Source organism: Protopterus annectens, chromosome 2.part1, assembly GCF_019279795.1.
Source record: "Protopterus annectens isolate FY-2018-M chromosome 2.part1, PAN1.0, whole genome shotgun sequence".
Lineage (NCBI taxonomy): Eukaryota > Metazoa > Chordata > Ceratodontiformes > Protopteridae > Protopterus > Protopterus annectens.
Genome location: NC_056729.1, coordinates 740,277,897 through 740,297,207, shown reverse-complemented (window position 1 = coordinate 740,297,207; position 19,311 = coordinate 740,277,897). Strand labels below are relative to the sequence as shown.

Sequence of the window (19,311 nt, the reverse complement as noted above, 5' to 3'; positions counted from 1 at the left end):
CCTAATGTACATTGTTCACAACCAGATAAAGGCAGAAAACCAAATAAGTGCTGTGGATATGGCATACCCTGATTTTAAACTGAATTTTAAAATGAGCCATCTAATATAATATGAAATATCATATGCATTTTTGTGTAACTGGGAAAAACAAACAAAACATTATGCATTCAGCTTTAACAAGAAATTTAAATATGGAGTAAACCTTGGACCATATTAGCAGTTTGACCAAAAAGGCTTCATCGGACTAGCATTACAATACTTAAATCAAGGTATAACAGTATAAATCAATTAAGAAGCAGCAGGAGCTAGCTCTGACATGCACAGCAGGAAAGGCATGGGTTAATATGCTGCTGAACACTTCAATGGTTCTCAGCATTTGGAAGCATAGCCAAGCATCATGTCAGATATAATGTCCACTACACACAGTTCGTCTCTCACAACTTTCATCAATTAGGGTTAAAAATACCATGGCTTCAAATACCCCCCTCTTTCATTAAAGTAAACTTAGAGAGAATGGTCTGGTAGAGATTCCTTGGAAAATGCTGTTTCTATCCCTTACTTAAGGCACAAATCTGGAACTGTAATGAAAGTTTCAACTGATTTATAAGTTGATCCTACTGCTGAAAATGACAGAATCAGAAAAATCAAGGTTTATATAACTTACACATTGACAATAGACCCCCCCCAAGAGCTGACACAGTTGTTTAGGATTTCAAAACTTATGTGGACAGTAACTTAACTTTTGACCAACATGTGTCTATTGCTGTAAGAAAGTCCTTCTATATTTTGCACAGCTTATAAGGAAAGGGATTGTGTCTAGATCATGGGATGTCATTGTTCCCCTTTACTCAGTCCTCATTAGGTCAGTCATTGAATATAATGTCCCCATTGATATGTATCTCTCCAGACACATCCAACAAATGGAACGCACACAGAGATACTTTACTAAAAGGATACAAAACCTAAACAATGTGTCTTACATGGAGTGACTAAAAGCCCTGTCACTATACTTGATATACTATAGACTGGTAAGACTTGACCTGTGTCTGGCATACTAGACATCCTCCGACTCATTACTGATGGATTTCGTGCACATCAGCAACTCAAATGGCATCAGGAATACTCACTCTAGGGATCTAATCCTCTTCTGCAACATCAACAGAATGGTTTGGAGTGACAGGTATATCTTGCAGAGGATACCACTGCTGTGGAACAGACTCCCCATATACATAACACAAAGTTCATCCCTGTTGATATTCAAGCGCAACATAGATCTTTGGATGTGAAACAGAAAATGTATTACAAGACTGCCCCCTGTACTACTAATAGAAAAAGGCATCTCCTAAATGCTTTATCCCATGCTTGGGTTCCCTCAAATTATCTTTGGTATGATCTCAGTTATTCTCACTATGGCTAATATATAATTATCAACCATGGGGTGGTTAAGGCCATTATCAACCATGGGGTGGTTAAGGCCAGTCCATAACCAAATGAGATGGGTTATTTCAAGCACAAAAAGAGAAAGTGGCCAGGCTTAAGCTGATCTACAAGAGCAGCTGGCCCAGTACTTACCTATGACCCTATACATGTATAATGGTCTAAACCTCATGCATATAACATCATTAGAAGGCACATAAAACAGCTGCTAAGCTCAAGACAGCACACCATTAAAGGAGGAACTGTGTTAGGGACACTGTGGATGAAACAGAAAGCTGGAGATGGGCTCAGATACAGCAGAGGGAGTATCAGCTGCTGTGGTGCCTTTCTTGAAGTCATAGAAAATGCTTGAAAAGTGTTGTGTGATGATAGAGGGTTTGCTAACTTAACAAACTTTAAGGTTAAATCCATATTGTTCATAAAGCTGATGTCTCATTCCTATCAAAAACTGAACTGTTTTAACATAAGGATGTACGTTATCTGCAATGCTGACTAGACACACATGCATAAATAGTTGATATCTTTATATAAGTACCAAGTAACAGATGTCTACTCTCCTGTACCTCTTGTTCCCAAAATGCCAACTGTAATAAGTAGCCAAGAACTCCTGAAGTCTTGTTAACTACTGGCCAGGATTCAGAAACAGGCCTACCAGCAAGTTGTAAGGCTGCAGCAAAAAAGGCCTGTTAGCGTGATCACAGAAGCCATTAATTCAGAGACAAATTAGACATAATGTGGAAAAACCTGATGGTCAGCTAATTTTTGTGTCTCTGAATCACTCAGTGATTACTGCAAGTGCTATCAGGCCCTCTTCTGCTGTCCTTGTGGTAGTCATCAATGATTTCTGTTGCATCATGTTAACAGAGGCAACCCCTTCATTCATCCTCCCCCACCACACATACACATGGACATATCACCTCTGATTTATCATTGCCCCTCTAAAGCTCAGATGATTACAGCCATTCAGTAATGGCAGACAGTTTCATTCATATTATTCTGTAAATGCATCCAGATGCAAGACCTGTTGCTCTATTAATACTTTAAGTGAAGTAGATTAATATTTAAAAAGACTACCTGTTGTCATCTCGTGTTCCCCCAGGCTTTGTCTGGAAGTCTTGAGCGTGGCTCACTTACATCATGGGCCATTACAGTCAATCAGTTATACCAGACTTTAGAGTATCATACATCTTTGTGTCCATATTTCATGGTGCAAAACATGAGCTCTACTATCTTTTTACGTGGATTAGGATAATATTAAAGAATGTCCCGGTGTCTAGTGTTCCATCCCCACATGCCTTTTGTGTTGCAAAACCTGAGTTCTATTTACTTTTTAAGTTATATTGGTAATATTTAACCATTTTCCCTGGTGTCTAGACTCCCCACCACAAAACATCCATTGCTCATTGGTCTAGATGGAGAGAGGGAGAGAGCAAATGGGAGAGGGACACACACACACACACACACACACACACACACACACACACACACACACACACACACACACACACACACACACACACACACACACACTCTCCATATATATTAACCCCCCCCACCAGATCGAACTCATTCACTCACCCTTTCACACACACACACACACACACACACACACACACACACACACACACACACACACACACACACACACACACACACACACACACACACCACTCATACCTCAACATACATTCATACACATACACACACATATACTCACACTCCCTGCCTGACACTACCTATCTGCTAAATTTCTCTGCACTTCCCTCTAATGTGATCTCACCCACTGGGAGTAATGGGTGAATGTGAGATTTTGGCTTAATTAATAAATCTAGCTTGTGCTAAGGATTTATACAGCCAAGCATTACAGCAGACATTTCTGGGAGAAAATCACACAACTAATTACCATATGCTACTCCCCTGGAATTCCTCATTAGCATTTTCAGTAGGCCAGAGTGAGAGTCCACCGCAGTACTGCCCATCTTTAGAAGGGGCTGTCTAAGAACCAGAAAAGTCTACTACCAGTGGAGAAAAGGGCTTACTACTGCCAGGAGACACCATTGTTCACATAGATGACTGGCATTCATAATTTTAAGTTATGCTAATTGCTTTTGCACACACACACACACAAATATATATATATTTGTGTGTGTGTTTTGTAAATTGGATCCTTGTATTACCATGAGAGCACTGCAGGCAAATGAAAAAAAATTCTGAATGCATATGAAACTTGTGCGTAAGCTTTCTCTCAGTTTTTGTCCCTACCACAATATGTTTAGTCCATTGTGCTACAACACAATCAGACTTGCTTGCATCAGTTTTTGAAATGCTTTTAAGTTTACTCTACAGAAAAAATAAAATGTGGTAGAGGTACTTACATATAATCTAATTTGCTCAGAGGCTTGAACATTCTTGTGTCTATATTTGGTATTTCAAAGCCTTCCAAACATCTGTAAAGGAATACAGGTAAGAGTCAGAAATGGTGATCAACTATCGGATATGAAGCACATGGCTTGATGGTTAAATGTTTGTCAGATTTTCAGGGTTTGTGGTTCAATCCTGACCTCTGGTCACTATTTGAGTAGACTTTTGCATGTTCCTCCGATGTTTCCACGTTTTCTTCATTTTCGCACATATCTCAAAAACATGCTGGCTGACCAGCTACAAACATTTGCTAACAGATATCTATACCCATGTGTCTGCATATGTATAGTTATGTTTGTCAGTGAAATCCAGATCCTAGCTGAAAAGGACTATTTATTTAAGTTGATTTACCTGGGTAGAGCACTGACCCATTTCGACTTTTCTCAGGCAAGGATTAACAGTTAAAGATGAGAAAGTTATATAAACAGACAGTATAGTTCAATTACTAGAGTCATAAATTAAATAAAATCACTAACTACACCACAGTCTCATTACAAGTACCTTTATAATGTTTAGTGCTTCATATAACTAACTGTGGCCATGCAATGTGTTTTAAATGCATATTTTAAATTGACAGACTTACACTGACTTCTCATTCCTAGATTTCTCATCCTTTGATTTGTTGGGATTTTGAGTCAAGCAATGCGAGTTAAGACACAGCCCCAGTCTCAAGCATACTTTTCTATTTTAGTGTCATTTCACCCCTTGTCTCAAATTCTCTGTTTATTTGCTGAAGTACTGAAGATCTCATCATTCTGCTTTGTGTAGCCTGTTAAGGTTGGTAGGTCTAAGTGTCAGAGCCATCACATTGGTGGCCCTGTATTTCTTATTCCAAAAGTGATTGCACAGAACACTAGCTGCGTAGTGCATCGCTTATGCATGCAAGAGTGGTCTGTTATCTGACTGCTAGGACAAGTAGCTTTTTCTAGTCTTACCAGCTTGCTGTTAACTCTATATCCATAATGTGTCCATTCAGTGGCTGCATATTACTCTGTATGCCACAGCCACTCTCTACAGAAGAACATAATGCTACCGGCTGCTCTTCTCTGCCTGCTGTGATCCCATCAGCATTGTACTCCTGTGTCAGTCATTTAATCAGTAAGCTAGGATGTTCTGTGATCTGCATATCTGCATAACTTTAAGCTTATTGAGATACACGTATATCTATATATCTATATCTCTATCCATCTATATATCTGCATCTCTATATCTCTTTCTCTATCTTTACATGTATATATATATATATATATATATATATATATATATATATATATACAGATATATAGATAAATATATATATATATATATATATATATATATATATATATATATATATATATATATATATATATATATAGCCCCATTTGTTTGTCTGTTGCATTTCTTAGGACTGAAAGCACATGACAGATGCACAGGAAATTTACTTCATGGAAAAGAACCCCAAAGCTGTAGTTATATCCCAATGAATATGTTAATGGAAAATTGTAACTCCTATTGGGACTTAAACATTTTGGTGATTGCTAAGATTAGGAGTCGTCATTCAGTAGTTCTACTGGTTGTGGGTAGGGATATAATAAGTGGCAATTGGTTTGACAGGAAGTCCTGTCTTTCCTGTGGTTGTAATACAATGAACACCTTATTATCATCAAGGTACCATTAATCCTTATTTTGCTGAAGTTATGAAATGATCATGTAAACCACTTCTTTATTGCAGTATTGCTATTTGTACTAAGTTTAACATTTTGTGTTAATTTTAAAACTGTCACCTATAAGGGGGGTACCACATCCGTAACCCCCTACTATCTAGTATTCAATAAGGAAAAAAAAAAGAAAAGAAAAATAATAAATTGTGACTAGTGTGTGTGTGTGTGGGGGGGGGGGGTAGCAGCGAGCCATCCTTAGGAGTGATGATGACAAGTTGGTTCCATTATTGGCATTAAGGTATTTAGCATTAAGGCATCAAGAAATGCAGTATTAATGTTTCATTTGCACACATGTAAGTGTTGTTAGTGGCTCAGTATGGTTGCTTGTGTGGCAAGTTTCTGTTAAAAGTGTGTACATGTGCTAAGTCAAGGTATCGAGATGGAATACTAATTTTGTAATATGTCATTTGTGGTTTCATTTGCAAATATGTAAGTGCCATTACTGGAACAGTACTTCTGGCTTATAGGTGGTATGCTAGCTAACATAGCAGTGCTTGAATAACAATGCATGTCCTTTAAATGCATGGTAACATTGGGAGTGTATGGTAACACTGGGGTTGTTGCTGTCAATAAGCAGGTGGTGATTGCTACAGCACATCTCCCTGGCTGGAAGTGAGCCCTGATCTTGAAATCTGCCAACTTTTATCCCAGGAATACACAGAACAGAAGGGAAGGTACATACCTTTAAGGAAAACCATCAACATACACATTGATGACAGACAAGAATTACATAACCACCTGACTGTTTTCATTGGATACAATGAGGTATTCAAAGGACAACATTTTAATGCTTTGGGTTTGCAAGGACTTTTTATCTCATTAGATTAGTTATAAAAACTACATTAGATTAGTTATAGAAACTTCTAAAACTTAACCTCCTGTAAAGGGGAAAATGAAGTTTACTCAAATCAGGATCATCTGTCAATTGTGAAATTTGCTAAGCTATCCTAGTTTCCATTTTAATGTTAACTAATGTATGTGCAAGCTACACAACTGCTTTATCAAGCAGAAGGGATTGAGAGTTATGCAGCAATAACCTTCTGCAAAAGTAAAGCAAATTCAGTTTTCCTGATGTGCAACACACTCATACCTCAGCACTGTGCTACAGGCCAGTAACATGGAGTCAAAGAGCAACGGGCATAAGAGCCAAGACAAATTTGTGAAATGATAACACTGAGAAAGGCCCTTCTAAAGTTGTGCGGATGTCAATCAGCAGGATAGTTTGATTGCTAACCTTTAACCTTGATTGTGCTTTAAAAATGTGAACAGTAATCACAGGGCTCCAGGTCTTGTCTGATAAATGCTGAGATACTCAGCTCCTTGTCAAAATTATAAATTCTCCCTTTTTAAAACTCACAAAACATCTGAGAGAAGAGATGTAACAGTTTTAAAGTCATCAGTGATATTTCTTCAAAAAAGTGAATTTCAATAACATGAGGCAGTTTCTAGACCAGGGCAAGCAAGGTGGCACTCATGGGTAGGTATAGACAGATTTAAAAGTAATGTCTTAGAGTCTACATTTCATCTAGACTTTAGGCCAGGATACTAGTACACATTTCTATGATCCTGTGAACTGGTTCTAATAACTTGCTAGTAATGTGCTCCTTAATGATGAAGCGTTTCTTGATAATGTAAATATCTATTGCTATAAGTCATTTCCTGTTGAAGTACTCAGTGGTTGTGCAGTCAAATCATTGATCACCACCAAGTATAAGTAAGGTACCTCTTCACAATCATAAGCAACAATGAACTTCAGATATTCACTACACTGATTTAAATACTCCATTACCAGTTCAAGCTCTCTGATATCACCTCAACAGACAATAAATATATCACTAATTAATTGGTGATTACCCAAAGTCAAAACTCTAATGAGTAAACAAAACCTTTTTGCCCAGTTGTTGTTGTTGTCTTTCGGCTTTTCCCAGTTAGGGGTCGCCACAGCGGAACTCCGGTCCGCTAATGATTGGCAGCAGATTTTCACAAACGCCGAGGTGCCAGCTCGACATTCAACCTTCAAAGAAGGCACGCCCATTTACGCATGTCTTTCGAACGCCCACCTAACCTTGGGGAGGACATGCAGACTCCACACAGAAGGCACTCCCCGCACTCCAGCCGAGAATCGAACGGGAGAACCTCTTGCTGTGAGGCAACAACGCTACCGCTGCACCACCTTTTTGCCCAGTAGCCCAGAAAAATATTGGCACAGCTATGTGTCATAACAGCACCCGTAATTACACCATTTTTCTGCCTCTAATAGTGTTGTTGGAAAATTTAAAAATATCTAAAGCCGGCAGTCATATGCTACTGAAAAATCATTGCTATTTCATAGCATTTTAGAGAAATATTCAAAACCTTTGATGTGTAGAATAACAGAATACAAAGATTCCAAATCACTATTGACCAAGATATGTTTTTATTCACTCCCCCTTGAGTTCACCATCTATCATTAGCCTGCTATCCACTCCACTGACTTATTCATTCCCTGGAAGACAGAAAGTCCTATAGCCCATTTATTCCACCAAAGTGAAGACAAGATGCTTTAGGGATTAGATTTCCCACTACCTAACCCTTTCCCTCAATGGTTTGCAAGTACTTCCATAGCTGCTTGCAGAGGGTGTGGGTGTACCACCACAGATGCCATCCACTTTGCTGGTAAGTGGTGCATCACTGCAGCAGAGATTTGTTGGGCTCCTAGATATGGACAATACACCTGCACTCTATAGATGCCACCAGTTGAATGAGATGTGTCACCACTCTCCCTTGAGATGGGTGAACTGCAGTTCACTGTTTGTTCCCATTCTCCACAGTCTGGTCCATCAGTGTCCAATATGCTATTCTAACATAAATTATCTAGGAAGTAGCCAGAGCTTCATTCTTCTGTGCCATGGGGTTGGGCTTATTGACCAAGACATTAATATTTTTTATTTCATCAATAAAATTAAAAATGTTTGTAATAAAAGATTAATATTTTTACTGCATTTTATTATGCATTTATTTTTATTCAGCTCACCCCATTCCACAATCCAAACTTAGCCTCCAGGCTTCCACTTGCTCTCAACCATAAATTCCCCAATCATTCCCTATCTGGAATTCTTGGTGTGTATTTTAATGGTATTTTCAAAAATGCAGCAAATGCTCAATTATTTATTGCCCCTAGGGCTACACTATTTCTAAAATGGAGATTATCTATGTTCTTAATGTATTTTGGGAGTATCAAATATGACACTTACTTATGGATGCAACACTTTGGGATATTCAGCTAGTTCAACAGAAAAGAATCCATTGTTTAGAAGCTCTTCAATATCATCATCAGTAAGTCTGTGAATATACTCAACTGTTGTTCTTACTGAAGCGCTCATATAGTCCTCATTGTATAGCACAGCTATACTTCTGTCCTAGTATATACCACTATTAGGACTAATGATTCACCTTTGTTAGCATCATCCTAAACTCATTTGCTCTTCTAAGGATCTTATGGTGCACATCCAGGTTGTAAATAGACCTCTGTACTGATTTCTAGCTCCATAAAGAAAATTAGAAGATTGACTGCTTCAGGAAACCTCCAATATCAGTTTCAAGACCAGTGTAGATTCATCATAAGGGCAACCCTGTCTATGTGAAAGACCAGATATGACTCGCTACACATAATGGCAACACTCAGAGGTGATGTTCATGAGAAGTAAACTTTTTCAAGAAAATAAACTTAATGCCACTGAGCTAGCATTCTCATTGAGGTTTGAAATATTCGCTCATGTGAGCGCTCAATATTTCAAACATTCGTCGTTCTAAAGTAGACCCTAGCAGGGGTCTATGTCAGAAAAACGAAAATCAATGTCTCGAACGCTCATATGAGCGACTATTCCAAAACTCAAAATTGCTATTGTGGGGGGCTGTGCCCCTTACCCCCCACCCGCTAAATATATATTCCAACTCCGAGATCGCACTACAGTGAGAAAAGGGCTAATATTCTGATCCACACTGTAGTACAAAAAAAAAATAGCAATATCGAGGTTTGAAATATTGTCTCATGTGAGCGCTCGATATTTCAAACATTCGTTGTTCTAAAGTAGACCCAAAGAGCAGATGGGCATGTCTGTCTACTATGAAATTTAGATTCCATAGATATGGTTTTGGGTTGGGAGGCTGGCATAATGGTTAAGGTGTTTACCTTATAGACACAAGATGCAAAGTTTAATTCTCACATGGGATAACTGGCTAGACTTAAAACAACCCACAAGGGCAGTCAACCTAGTATGAACCTATTATATCAGAAAAAAAATGTTCAAGATTAGCTATGCACACTTCTTTAAGATGTTTTATACCAGGCCTGGCACCCATGTCCCTTATTGAAGAGGTAGTTTATAAATGCTTGCCCTCAATGTCCTATTTGGAACACAGGACCTCAACATTCTTTTGGCAAAACGTGGCTAGGATTAGAAACCCCCCCCCCAAAATCGTTAGCCTAGTAACAGTCTATGAATCTATATGACATTTAAAAACTATTTTATACATAACTTATGCCTGTACAATCCACTAAGTTCTAAGTGGGCTTTCTCTTCAGTAACCTCCACCTCTGTAAAATTTTAAAATGTATAAACGTAGCTACTGATTGAGTATAAATGTATACAGAAATGTAACTACTCTGTGTTTAACTGAAACTTAGTATAATGTAATGAAAGCAAATGGAGCTTTTTCTCCCCGGGCCTCCAGTGAAAATGGGTATTACTCAGTTTGAATTTCATGGTAAATGAAGACTATCAATCAGTCAATCAATAAATAAATAATTAAATAAATCGGGGGATGAAGATACAATACTTCCTTAAAGGAATGGTACACTATTCAGAGATGTGCCACAGTTCTGGCTTCCACAAAGTTCTTGTTGTAAAAATAGTTGACATACACAACTTGACTGTGGAGTAATTGAGACACAACTCATATTGGAGGCTGAAGTAAGTCAGAATCACATTCAGGCCTAACTGATCAGGGAGGTTTAGAGTACTCTTCTACACTTTTTTCACTTGGAGGTACAGCTCTACCAAGTGGAAGGTTTCCTGGCAGCTTCAATCATCACAGGGACTCTCACCATACAGCATTAAGTCTGAAGGTGCCGGTTTTCCCACAACCATATCAGATATTCTCTGCCTGAACAAAGAAGTTCTTTGAGAGTTTGGGCTACTAGGTCCTGAATCCACTCCCTTCTTTGTTAACTGGAGTGACACAAATGAGTTTTGTTCTTTCTTTCCTGAACTTTGTGATTGAGTGTGGTATCATTAGGAATGGCAAGAAGGCATGTAGGAGCCTCTCATGTCATAAGAAAAAGACTGTGTCCACCATTACTTTCTCATTACATTTCTTTTACAGAAGATAGGAAAGACCACGTCTTCTTAGTGGAAAACAAGTTGACCTCCAAAGTGTCCTACTTTCAGAAGATCTGACCAATGTAGCCTCTAATTTCAAAGCTCAGTTTGAAGGTTGAAGTCCCCACTCTGGCCTTCTGCCGTCTCATTCATCTCCCAGGATGTGAGACACTGAGAGAAGGGTGCCTGTCTATGGGCTAGTGTCAGATGAGCACTACTGCCCTGAATGGGGGGGTATGACTTCATTCCCCCTTACTTGTTTACGTACATACATATGATGGACAGGTGTCAAAGTGCTGGCAAAGAAGTAAAGGAGAGTCTGGATATAAGGGAGATATGGGAGAAGGAATACCATGAATATTCTTCTTGTTTATCTTGTACATTGTATTGGGGAGCTTTTCTCCCTGAGCCTCCTCTGAAAAGGGGCTTCTATGCCCATTTGCACCATTCCTGGTTACCAAATGTAGAATAAATTAAATAAATAAACAAATATCTATATACTGTATATCTATATCTATCTTTACACACACACACACACACACACGCACACACACACACACACATATATATATATATATATATATATATATATATATATATATATATATATATATATACATACATACATATGGTGCTACCGCAGATCAAGCAATAGCAGCAAAATAGATTAATAAAAGGTAGAAAAGTAAAGGACTCCTGCTGGAAACAGAGGGAATTTAAGCCAAAGGAGGCAGGAAAGACAGATGGGAAGGGCGAAGTACTGCGCTTTTATTTACAGAATGCCTTCACTTTGGTTGGATGGGATTTCATGTCGGAAGTGTTAAGGAACGGTGGAACAGGAAAGAAGAGAATGGAGAATGGATAAAAGCAATTTATAGGGGTGCAGAACTGGAAGTTACAGACTGTATTTGAGGTAGTCAAAGTAGAAATGGAGTACTAGGCAGAGCCACCTCAGGATTATTTAGAGTGGTTATAGATGAGACAGTACTAGTAGTCATAAAGAAATGAGCAGCTGCAGAAGACATGAAAGAAACCACATCATACTTTCCAACATATGCTGACAATTGTATGCTATCATTGATAGTAGCCTGCTTATCAGTGGGAGTGGTGACATTGTACTGCCTGTCTGACACTAGAGGAGTGATTTCCAGCTCTGAAACTGTAATTTTAGCCATTTGGGCTGATTTCTATCCCTTTCAACTTTCTGGCTTAAAAACATGCGTGTTTGCGCATTTTTCACATCGTGCAGCACCGCCGGGCTACAGTCAAACTATTCCAGTTGCCAGAAAGTCTGCCCTTCAAATTCTCCCTTAGAACTAGATGGTTTCTCAGTAATAGCACTAAAATCTGAACCCCTGTGACTAGCACTTGCTCTAGAACTTGCTGGAAAGCACTAGGAAGCCTTAAACTGATACAAGCACTCAACTCTCCTTGTTGTTGTGTCTTTCGGCTTTTCCCGGTTAGGAGTCGCCACAGCGGAACTCCGGTCCGCTAATGATTGGCAGTAGATTTTTACGTGCTGAGTTGCCAGCCCTGATGCACAACCTTCAACGAAGGTACGCCCATTCATGCATGTCTCCATACAGAAGACGCTCTAGCTGAGAATCGAACAGGACAACGTCTTACTGTGAGGTGACAACTCTACCGCAGCACCACCATGGCACTAAACAGCCTATACTTGCAAAGTACCTTGCAAAGGTAAGGGAAAACAGCTCTTGTACTTTACAAAAAAGCACCTAAACAGGCATGTCCAAGGGTCAGCTTCCAGTGATTTCTCCTGTCCACCTAGTGAACTTGGGCATACTGGGGCAATGCAGCAACTGCCTCATGTACACAGACAACCCTCTCCTCCTACCACCCAACACTACAACCTGCAAGAGATGCACTTACATAACCAAACTGGAAGTAAAGCTCTCTCCAGCCAAGATTGTGTTAGACAGTCAAGAGGAGAAGGTTAACACCTGCACTACACCTCAAGCAACACACAGCCCTTCAAAACCCACACCATCAACACACATAGCAACACTAAACCCACATATGCAGAGGCCCTTAACATTAACCTGCCCAAGCAACAAGGACCTCCGAAGCTGAAATGCAAACAAACACCAGTCACAACCAAAGTGACACTTAGCTCACAAAACCAGTGTGCCACCCAACAACAGCCCCTAAGGCAAGACAATGTACCCAACACTTTAGTCATAGGTGACTCTATAGTCAGGCACACTGATGGTCCCACTCACCAGGCTGAACAAGGAGAAAATTACAGTCAGCTGCCTGTTGGGTGCCAGGATCTGCCACATAACGCACGCACTCAAGTCACTCCACAACACGTACAAATACGACCCTGTCATTGTCCATGTTGGAGTGAATGACTTGAGACGTATCTCCCTGGACTACATGAAAAGAGACATGGAAGAGCTCTTGGATCATGTGGCCCAGGCAGGTATGACCCTAGCCCTGAGTAGCATCCTGCCTTCGCCCAGAATGATACCACAGTATAAGGAAAAAATGATTGACTTCAGCAATTGGCTAAGCTTCTGGTGTCATTCAAAGGGGACCCAGTATCTGTCTGCCTGGGACGACATGATCAACAGATCACGATGCTTTGCCAGAGATGGTCTGCACTTGTCATCCCTGGGATTCAGGTTACTGGCTAAAGCTCTCGCCACCCCTATAGTGCCTTTTTTAGGCAAGGTTCAAAGGACAAAACCACCACCATAACAGATACAAGCATAGAAAATCTGAAGGAAATGCTATTCAATGCTAGAAGTCTAAATGTCAAAATGCACTCTCTCGAGTCACACCTAAAAATTAAGAACATCGATATCATGCAGTAACTGAGACCTGGTTCAAGACTCCAGAGAGCACCCCTGCAATACCAAGCTACAACTTTTACCACACTTTTCGGCCACCAAACCAAGACCAAAACACTAAAGGTGGAGGAGTGTCCATATTCACCAAAGATATTCACACCTCCAGGCTAGTTGCCCAACACAATGCATCTGAAATTCTCCAGGTGCAACTAACACTAGGTAAGACTGCAATCCAAACTGCAGCTTGCTACAGATCCCCCACCATGCCACAAGATTCTCACTACACCGTTCTAAACATACTGGACAATATTAAGATACAACCAAACACCCTAATACTGGGTGATTTCAACTACCCTGCCATTAACTGGGAAAACTACTTGGGTACCAACACCTTTTCCCAACGGTTCTTGGAATTAATAAATTCCAACGCCCTGGATCAACTAATTCATAGTCCCACCAGGGGCTCCAATATCCTAGACCTCGTCATTACCAGCATGGGAGATAAATGCTCCACACCAGTGGTCACCCTCTCATTGGTCAGGTCTGACCATAAGCAAATCACCCTTGACATCCACATCCCACCCCCACCCCCCTCCAGTAAGGAAACCACTACAAAAAACTTCTCCAAAGCCAACTTCATGCTACTCAAGTCAGAAGTGGCAAACTGCATGACACCCATGCAGATGGGAGCTTAAAGTTCGACTGCTGAATCCTACACTAAGGCACTGTATGAGCACATCCACTCGTGCATGAATCATGCCATCCCAAACAGAACCAAGACACTCACCTCCAAAAAAAGGAAGCCAATCTGGTGGTCCCCTGCCATAAACAAACTATACAACAGAAGAAAGAAATTGTTGCTGAAAAGAGGAAAATCCCAGGATGCAAAAAACTCCCTTACCAGCCTCAGTAAGAAGCTGAGATCCCTCATAAAATCCTCCAAAGCTAGTTACGAAAAATAAAATTGCCAAAAATTCCAAAGACAACCACAAGGCATTCTATAGTTATGTCAATAATCTAAATGGCAATGCTCAGATATGTTCTGAGCTACATCAGAATGGCATTAAATATACTAATCCCAAAGATATTGCCAATATCCTGGCAGATCGATTTAGTGCCAACTTCACTCCCCCTCTCACCCCCTAAAGGGCCCATCTCAATACCAAAAGATTGCCACATTCCGTTAATCATGGCCACAAAGGTAGAAGCTGCACTCTCCAAAGTGAAGAATACACCATCCATGGGACCAGATGACATCCCGGGCTGTGTACTACATGAACTATAAAATGAACTGGCACCTCACCTAAGTGTCATCTTTAATCATAGCCTCACCTCAGGCTTCATGCCCACTGAGTGGTGCACAGCTACAGTTATCCCACTCCACAAGGGGGAATCCATCTTGGATCCCGGGAAATACCGTCCCATCTGTCTGACGAGCCTGATCTGCAAGGACATGGAATGCATTATCATGGAACTTATAAACAAAGACAATGGCAACCTTCAAACACTGGACCCCACCCAGTTTGGGTTTGTGAAGGGCCGATCTTGTCTCCTGAACCTGATTGACTTCTTCAAATCAGTCTTCAGAGCTGTGGACAAGGGTAAGGTGGTCCACACAGCCTATCTGGACCTCGCTAAGGCCTTTGACCCCATCCCCCACTCTGGAATCATAGATAAACTTACTAAGTTGGGCATAAATCCCTACTTCACTCGATGGATTGCCAACTGGCTTACTGACAGAACCCAGACTGTAAAAGTAGGTGTCTACAAATCCAGCTCTAGACAAGTCACAAGTGGAGTACCTCAGGGTTCAGTCCTGGGACCGCTCTTGTTTGGCATCTACTTCTCTGAAGTACAGCCCAACACTAAGGGACTCTGGCTAACAAAGTTCACAGATGACTGCAAACTGGGAGCCATTATTGAATCCCCAAATGATGGGGATATTCTACAAAAGGGTCTTACAGAAACAGATGCTTGGTGCCAGAGCCATGGGCTCAAGCTTAATGCCAAGAAATGTATAGTTATCCCCTTTGGGAAAAAAAACATGTACCCATGAATTACCACATAGGTGGCAGTACACGAAACACCGAAAGTGTGATGAGAGACTTAAGGACACAGGTGGACAGTGGTGTCACCTTCGATAACCACATCTCCACAACAGTCAGGAAATCCTTCTATGTGGCACACCTCATCACTAAGGGCTTCTCATCCAGAAAAAACGGAGGTCATTGTCCCACTGTACTCATCCCTCATTAGACCCATTATAGAATACAATGCCCCGTTTGGTATGTTCCTCACAAGACATCTGCAAAGGTTGGAAAGGCTGCCGAAATACCTCACTAAAAGAATCACAAGCAGCCTAAAGCAGATGCCCTATACTGACTGTCTAATACAACTCCAGCTATACTCTGTGGCATATCGTCTACTCAGTTGCAATCTCTGCTTAACATACAAGGCCATGTCAAACCCTGAGCTGTTGGACATGCTCCGCTTAAAGAAATCCCAATCCCTCACAACCACATGCTCCAGGGATCTAAACCTTGTCATCACAATGAACAAAAGCATGCTGAAGGGATAGGTTCCTGACCTAGAGACTCCCCAAATTCTGGAATAGACTGCTCATACATGTAAAACCTCCTTGGCGCTCTTCAAAAGGAACCTTGACGATTTGATGGGAGATATGAAATTCACCTCGGGAATCACGTCAGTCACCCTGCTAGACAGGGGTCCAGGGAAGTAAATACTGTGGGAAGAAATATCCAGGGAATTGTTATGGCTAGGCTTGTATAGGCCCTAGGGCCGATAGCCTAGTACCAGCCTATGAACCTATGAACCTATAATGCCATCTGAAGGCTCTTTCTGCTATTAGAGAAATGTGAATCTGGATCAGGTTTAAAGTAATATGCAGAAAAAACATTACAGATAAAGGTAGGGTCAAGCAGGGAGATGGGGAGTATAGGGGAGACTTGGAAAAAGCAACACAATAGTACTATGAGTGCATGTGAGAATGTCAACAAATTACAGAGTCAGTGTAAACCTAGTAAAAATGAGAAAGAAGGTATGAAATATTTTAGACAAAACAAGTAAAGCCACCTATACCTGCTCAGGGCATATAACTGCAGTTTGATGAATGGTAAACTCAATAATATTCCATGTGTGAGGGCACCTGCATGTATCCTTGAAAGGTGGGAGATTATGGAGCTCCAAACAGAACTGAAGAACTGGGTGTAGAAGGGCAAAGGTAGAAGGACAGCCAGGAACCATCTGAGGCTGATCAAAAGGAAAGGAGGCTGGGGTATGTGACACATACCACTTTATGCAATGGCATTTGATATCATAAACCGAATGGGGAGGGGGAGTAGATTCATAGGTCATTACTAGACTTGTAGTCTAGGGAACAATTCAGGAGCCAAGTCCAAATTCCCAGCTGGGCCCTAAGCCCTGTCTGATTAAGTGACTTGATCAAGGTCACGCAGTAGGAAAATGATGGCATCTAACGCTCTACCACAGGAACTACTGCTCATAGCCTTAAACCCTCTGCAGCAACTGCAAAACAAAGTAAAGAATGTTAGAAAATCCACATTAAGCAGACTAAGAAGATGCTGAGAAGGTGATGGGACATGTTAGTGGTAGAAGAAAAGAAGGAGGCTCCGGTGCAGGAGATGAAATGTGTGGGAAGTAGGAAAGAAGCAGGAGGAGATATGGAAAGAACTGGCATTCAGAAGGAGGAAGACATAGTAAAGGTAACACAGGATGGGAAGGCGACATTCAAAAAATTGGAGGAGCTGATTTGAAAGTACAGGCTAGCCAAAAAGAAGTGTGTAATTATATCAGACTGAGGAAATCCTAGTTAAAAGGAAAAGGTGAGAAAAACTGAAAATATTCCAGGAGTAAGAAAGAAAGGGTAGCACCATGTGAGAAACTGAGGAAACTAGAAAAACAGAAGTGTAGAACAATATATGAAACCCAAGCAGAAAGAATAGAGTCAATAGAAAGGGACCTAAGAAACAAGTGAAAAAAAGAAGGGTGAGAAATATCAACACGTGGAGAAGAGCAGTAAAGGTAGTCCGCGTGTCAAAATGTACACCTGGGATAGGGAGAAGCATAGTGGGTAATGCTCAGGTTGTTTTGTGCGCACAAATAATTGGAAAACAAGTGTAGGAAAGAGGGCAATGGGTTCTGGGAAAATGGAAAAGAAGAAGTAGAGATGAAGCAAGTGCTTGGAATGTGACTATGTGCGTCAAATACTGGAGACATTTAATAAAGAAGTGAAGGAAATCCATAGGTATTTTGTAGGTGTAATATAGGTCAGGAAAGAGAAAGGATGTGCAGAGAGTGAACAGATAGCACAAAGATTGTTAGCTTTACAAATTTCGAGAACCATAATTAAAAATTGAAAGTGTAGATGAATGGCCATTAAGACAAATGTATACATGTTTCTAATAGTAGCAAGAAGGACCTGTGAGAACAGAACAAAGGTGGAAACATGGAAGTAACATTAAAAAAGTACTGGATTAATACAGAACAGGAACAAAATAAGAAGGGAGGAAAGGAACATAATAGGGATGTGAGGATTGCTGGAGGAAGAACCTGTCCAAGGGGATAAATACACAGAGGAGAATTGTAAATTGGCTAACTGCTGATGTAAAGGATGGTGCATCAGACATTATGAAGTATGTACATATGTCAATCTGAAAATAAAACAGTGACAGGGATCTAATACCAACAACAGATCCATGAATACATGGTAGCTTTGAACCCACTGAATCTTACATTCTACTGAAACATCCACAGTTTCAGGCATGGAAAAAGCACCATGAATCCTAGAACATGCATCAGCATTTGCTTTTGAACCCTCCACTGCATATTCATTCAACAGGCCACGGCTATCACTTCCTGAATTCTCTCTGAGGAAAGAATGAATGGCAAAGGACTGTCTAGCTTTGCCTTGATGAAAGACATTCTCTGAACTGGGGTCTGGGAGGACTTATTACACTTTGTGGTCACCTCTAAGGACTACATCTCTAGGGACTTTCATGATGGGTGCACCAGAAGCCATTGGTCCAGGTATGGGCTCATCAGAAGATCTTTTTCTTGCAAGACTTTAGTCATCGTTGCCAATATTTTGGTGAAGACTCTGGGAGCGGAGGAAACTGAAATGGCAAGACTTTGTCCTGGAAGTAATGTTCACCCATAGCTATCTATAGGACTCTCCTAGGTGAACTCCAAATGCTGATGTGCTGTCATGTTTGGCAGCACCATCTAGGTTCCATATGGAAGCTGGTACATGATCTCCTTCATTGTGACTATCTGAAAGTAGACATCCAGGATGTGATGAAAACAATCACTAAGCTTCAGAATGGCAGGGAACTTGTTTCTCCTCTTTATGACTAGAAATAGGTGGAAGTAAAACTGCCAGACTAGGATAGCTTCTTTGTTTCCTTTTAGCAGTAAGCTCTAGGTGCATCACAAGGGTTTCACTGCCACTGTCTGAGCTAACAACAAAGCTCTTTCTGGGAAGTGCCTATGACTCCAGCATGTCTAATGATGACCATGTTTAGAAATCAGTGACTTTTG

General features: G+C 40.6%; 1 protein-coding gene across 1 annotated transcript in view; it reads right to left on the bottom strand.

Annotated features, from left to right (window-relative positions):
• RXFP1 (relaxin family peptide receptor 1) overlaps positions 1–19,311 on the bottom strand; it is a 1,244,683-nt gene that overhangs the window by 214,168 nt on the left and 1,011,204 nt on the right. The window contains exon 14 of the mRNA XM_044062454.1: positions 3,813–3,884. Within this exon, the coding sequence (XP_043918389.1) occupies positions 3,813–3,884 (72 nt within the window). The remainder of the gene's footprint in view (positions 1–3,812; positions 3,885–19,311) is intronic.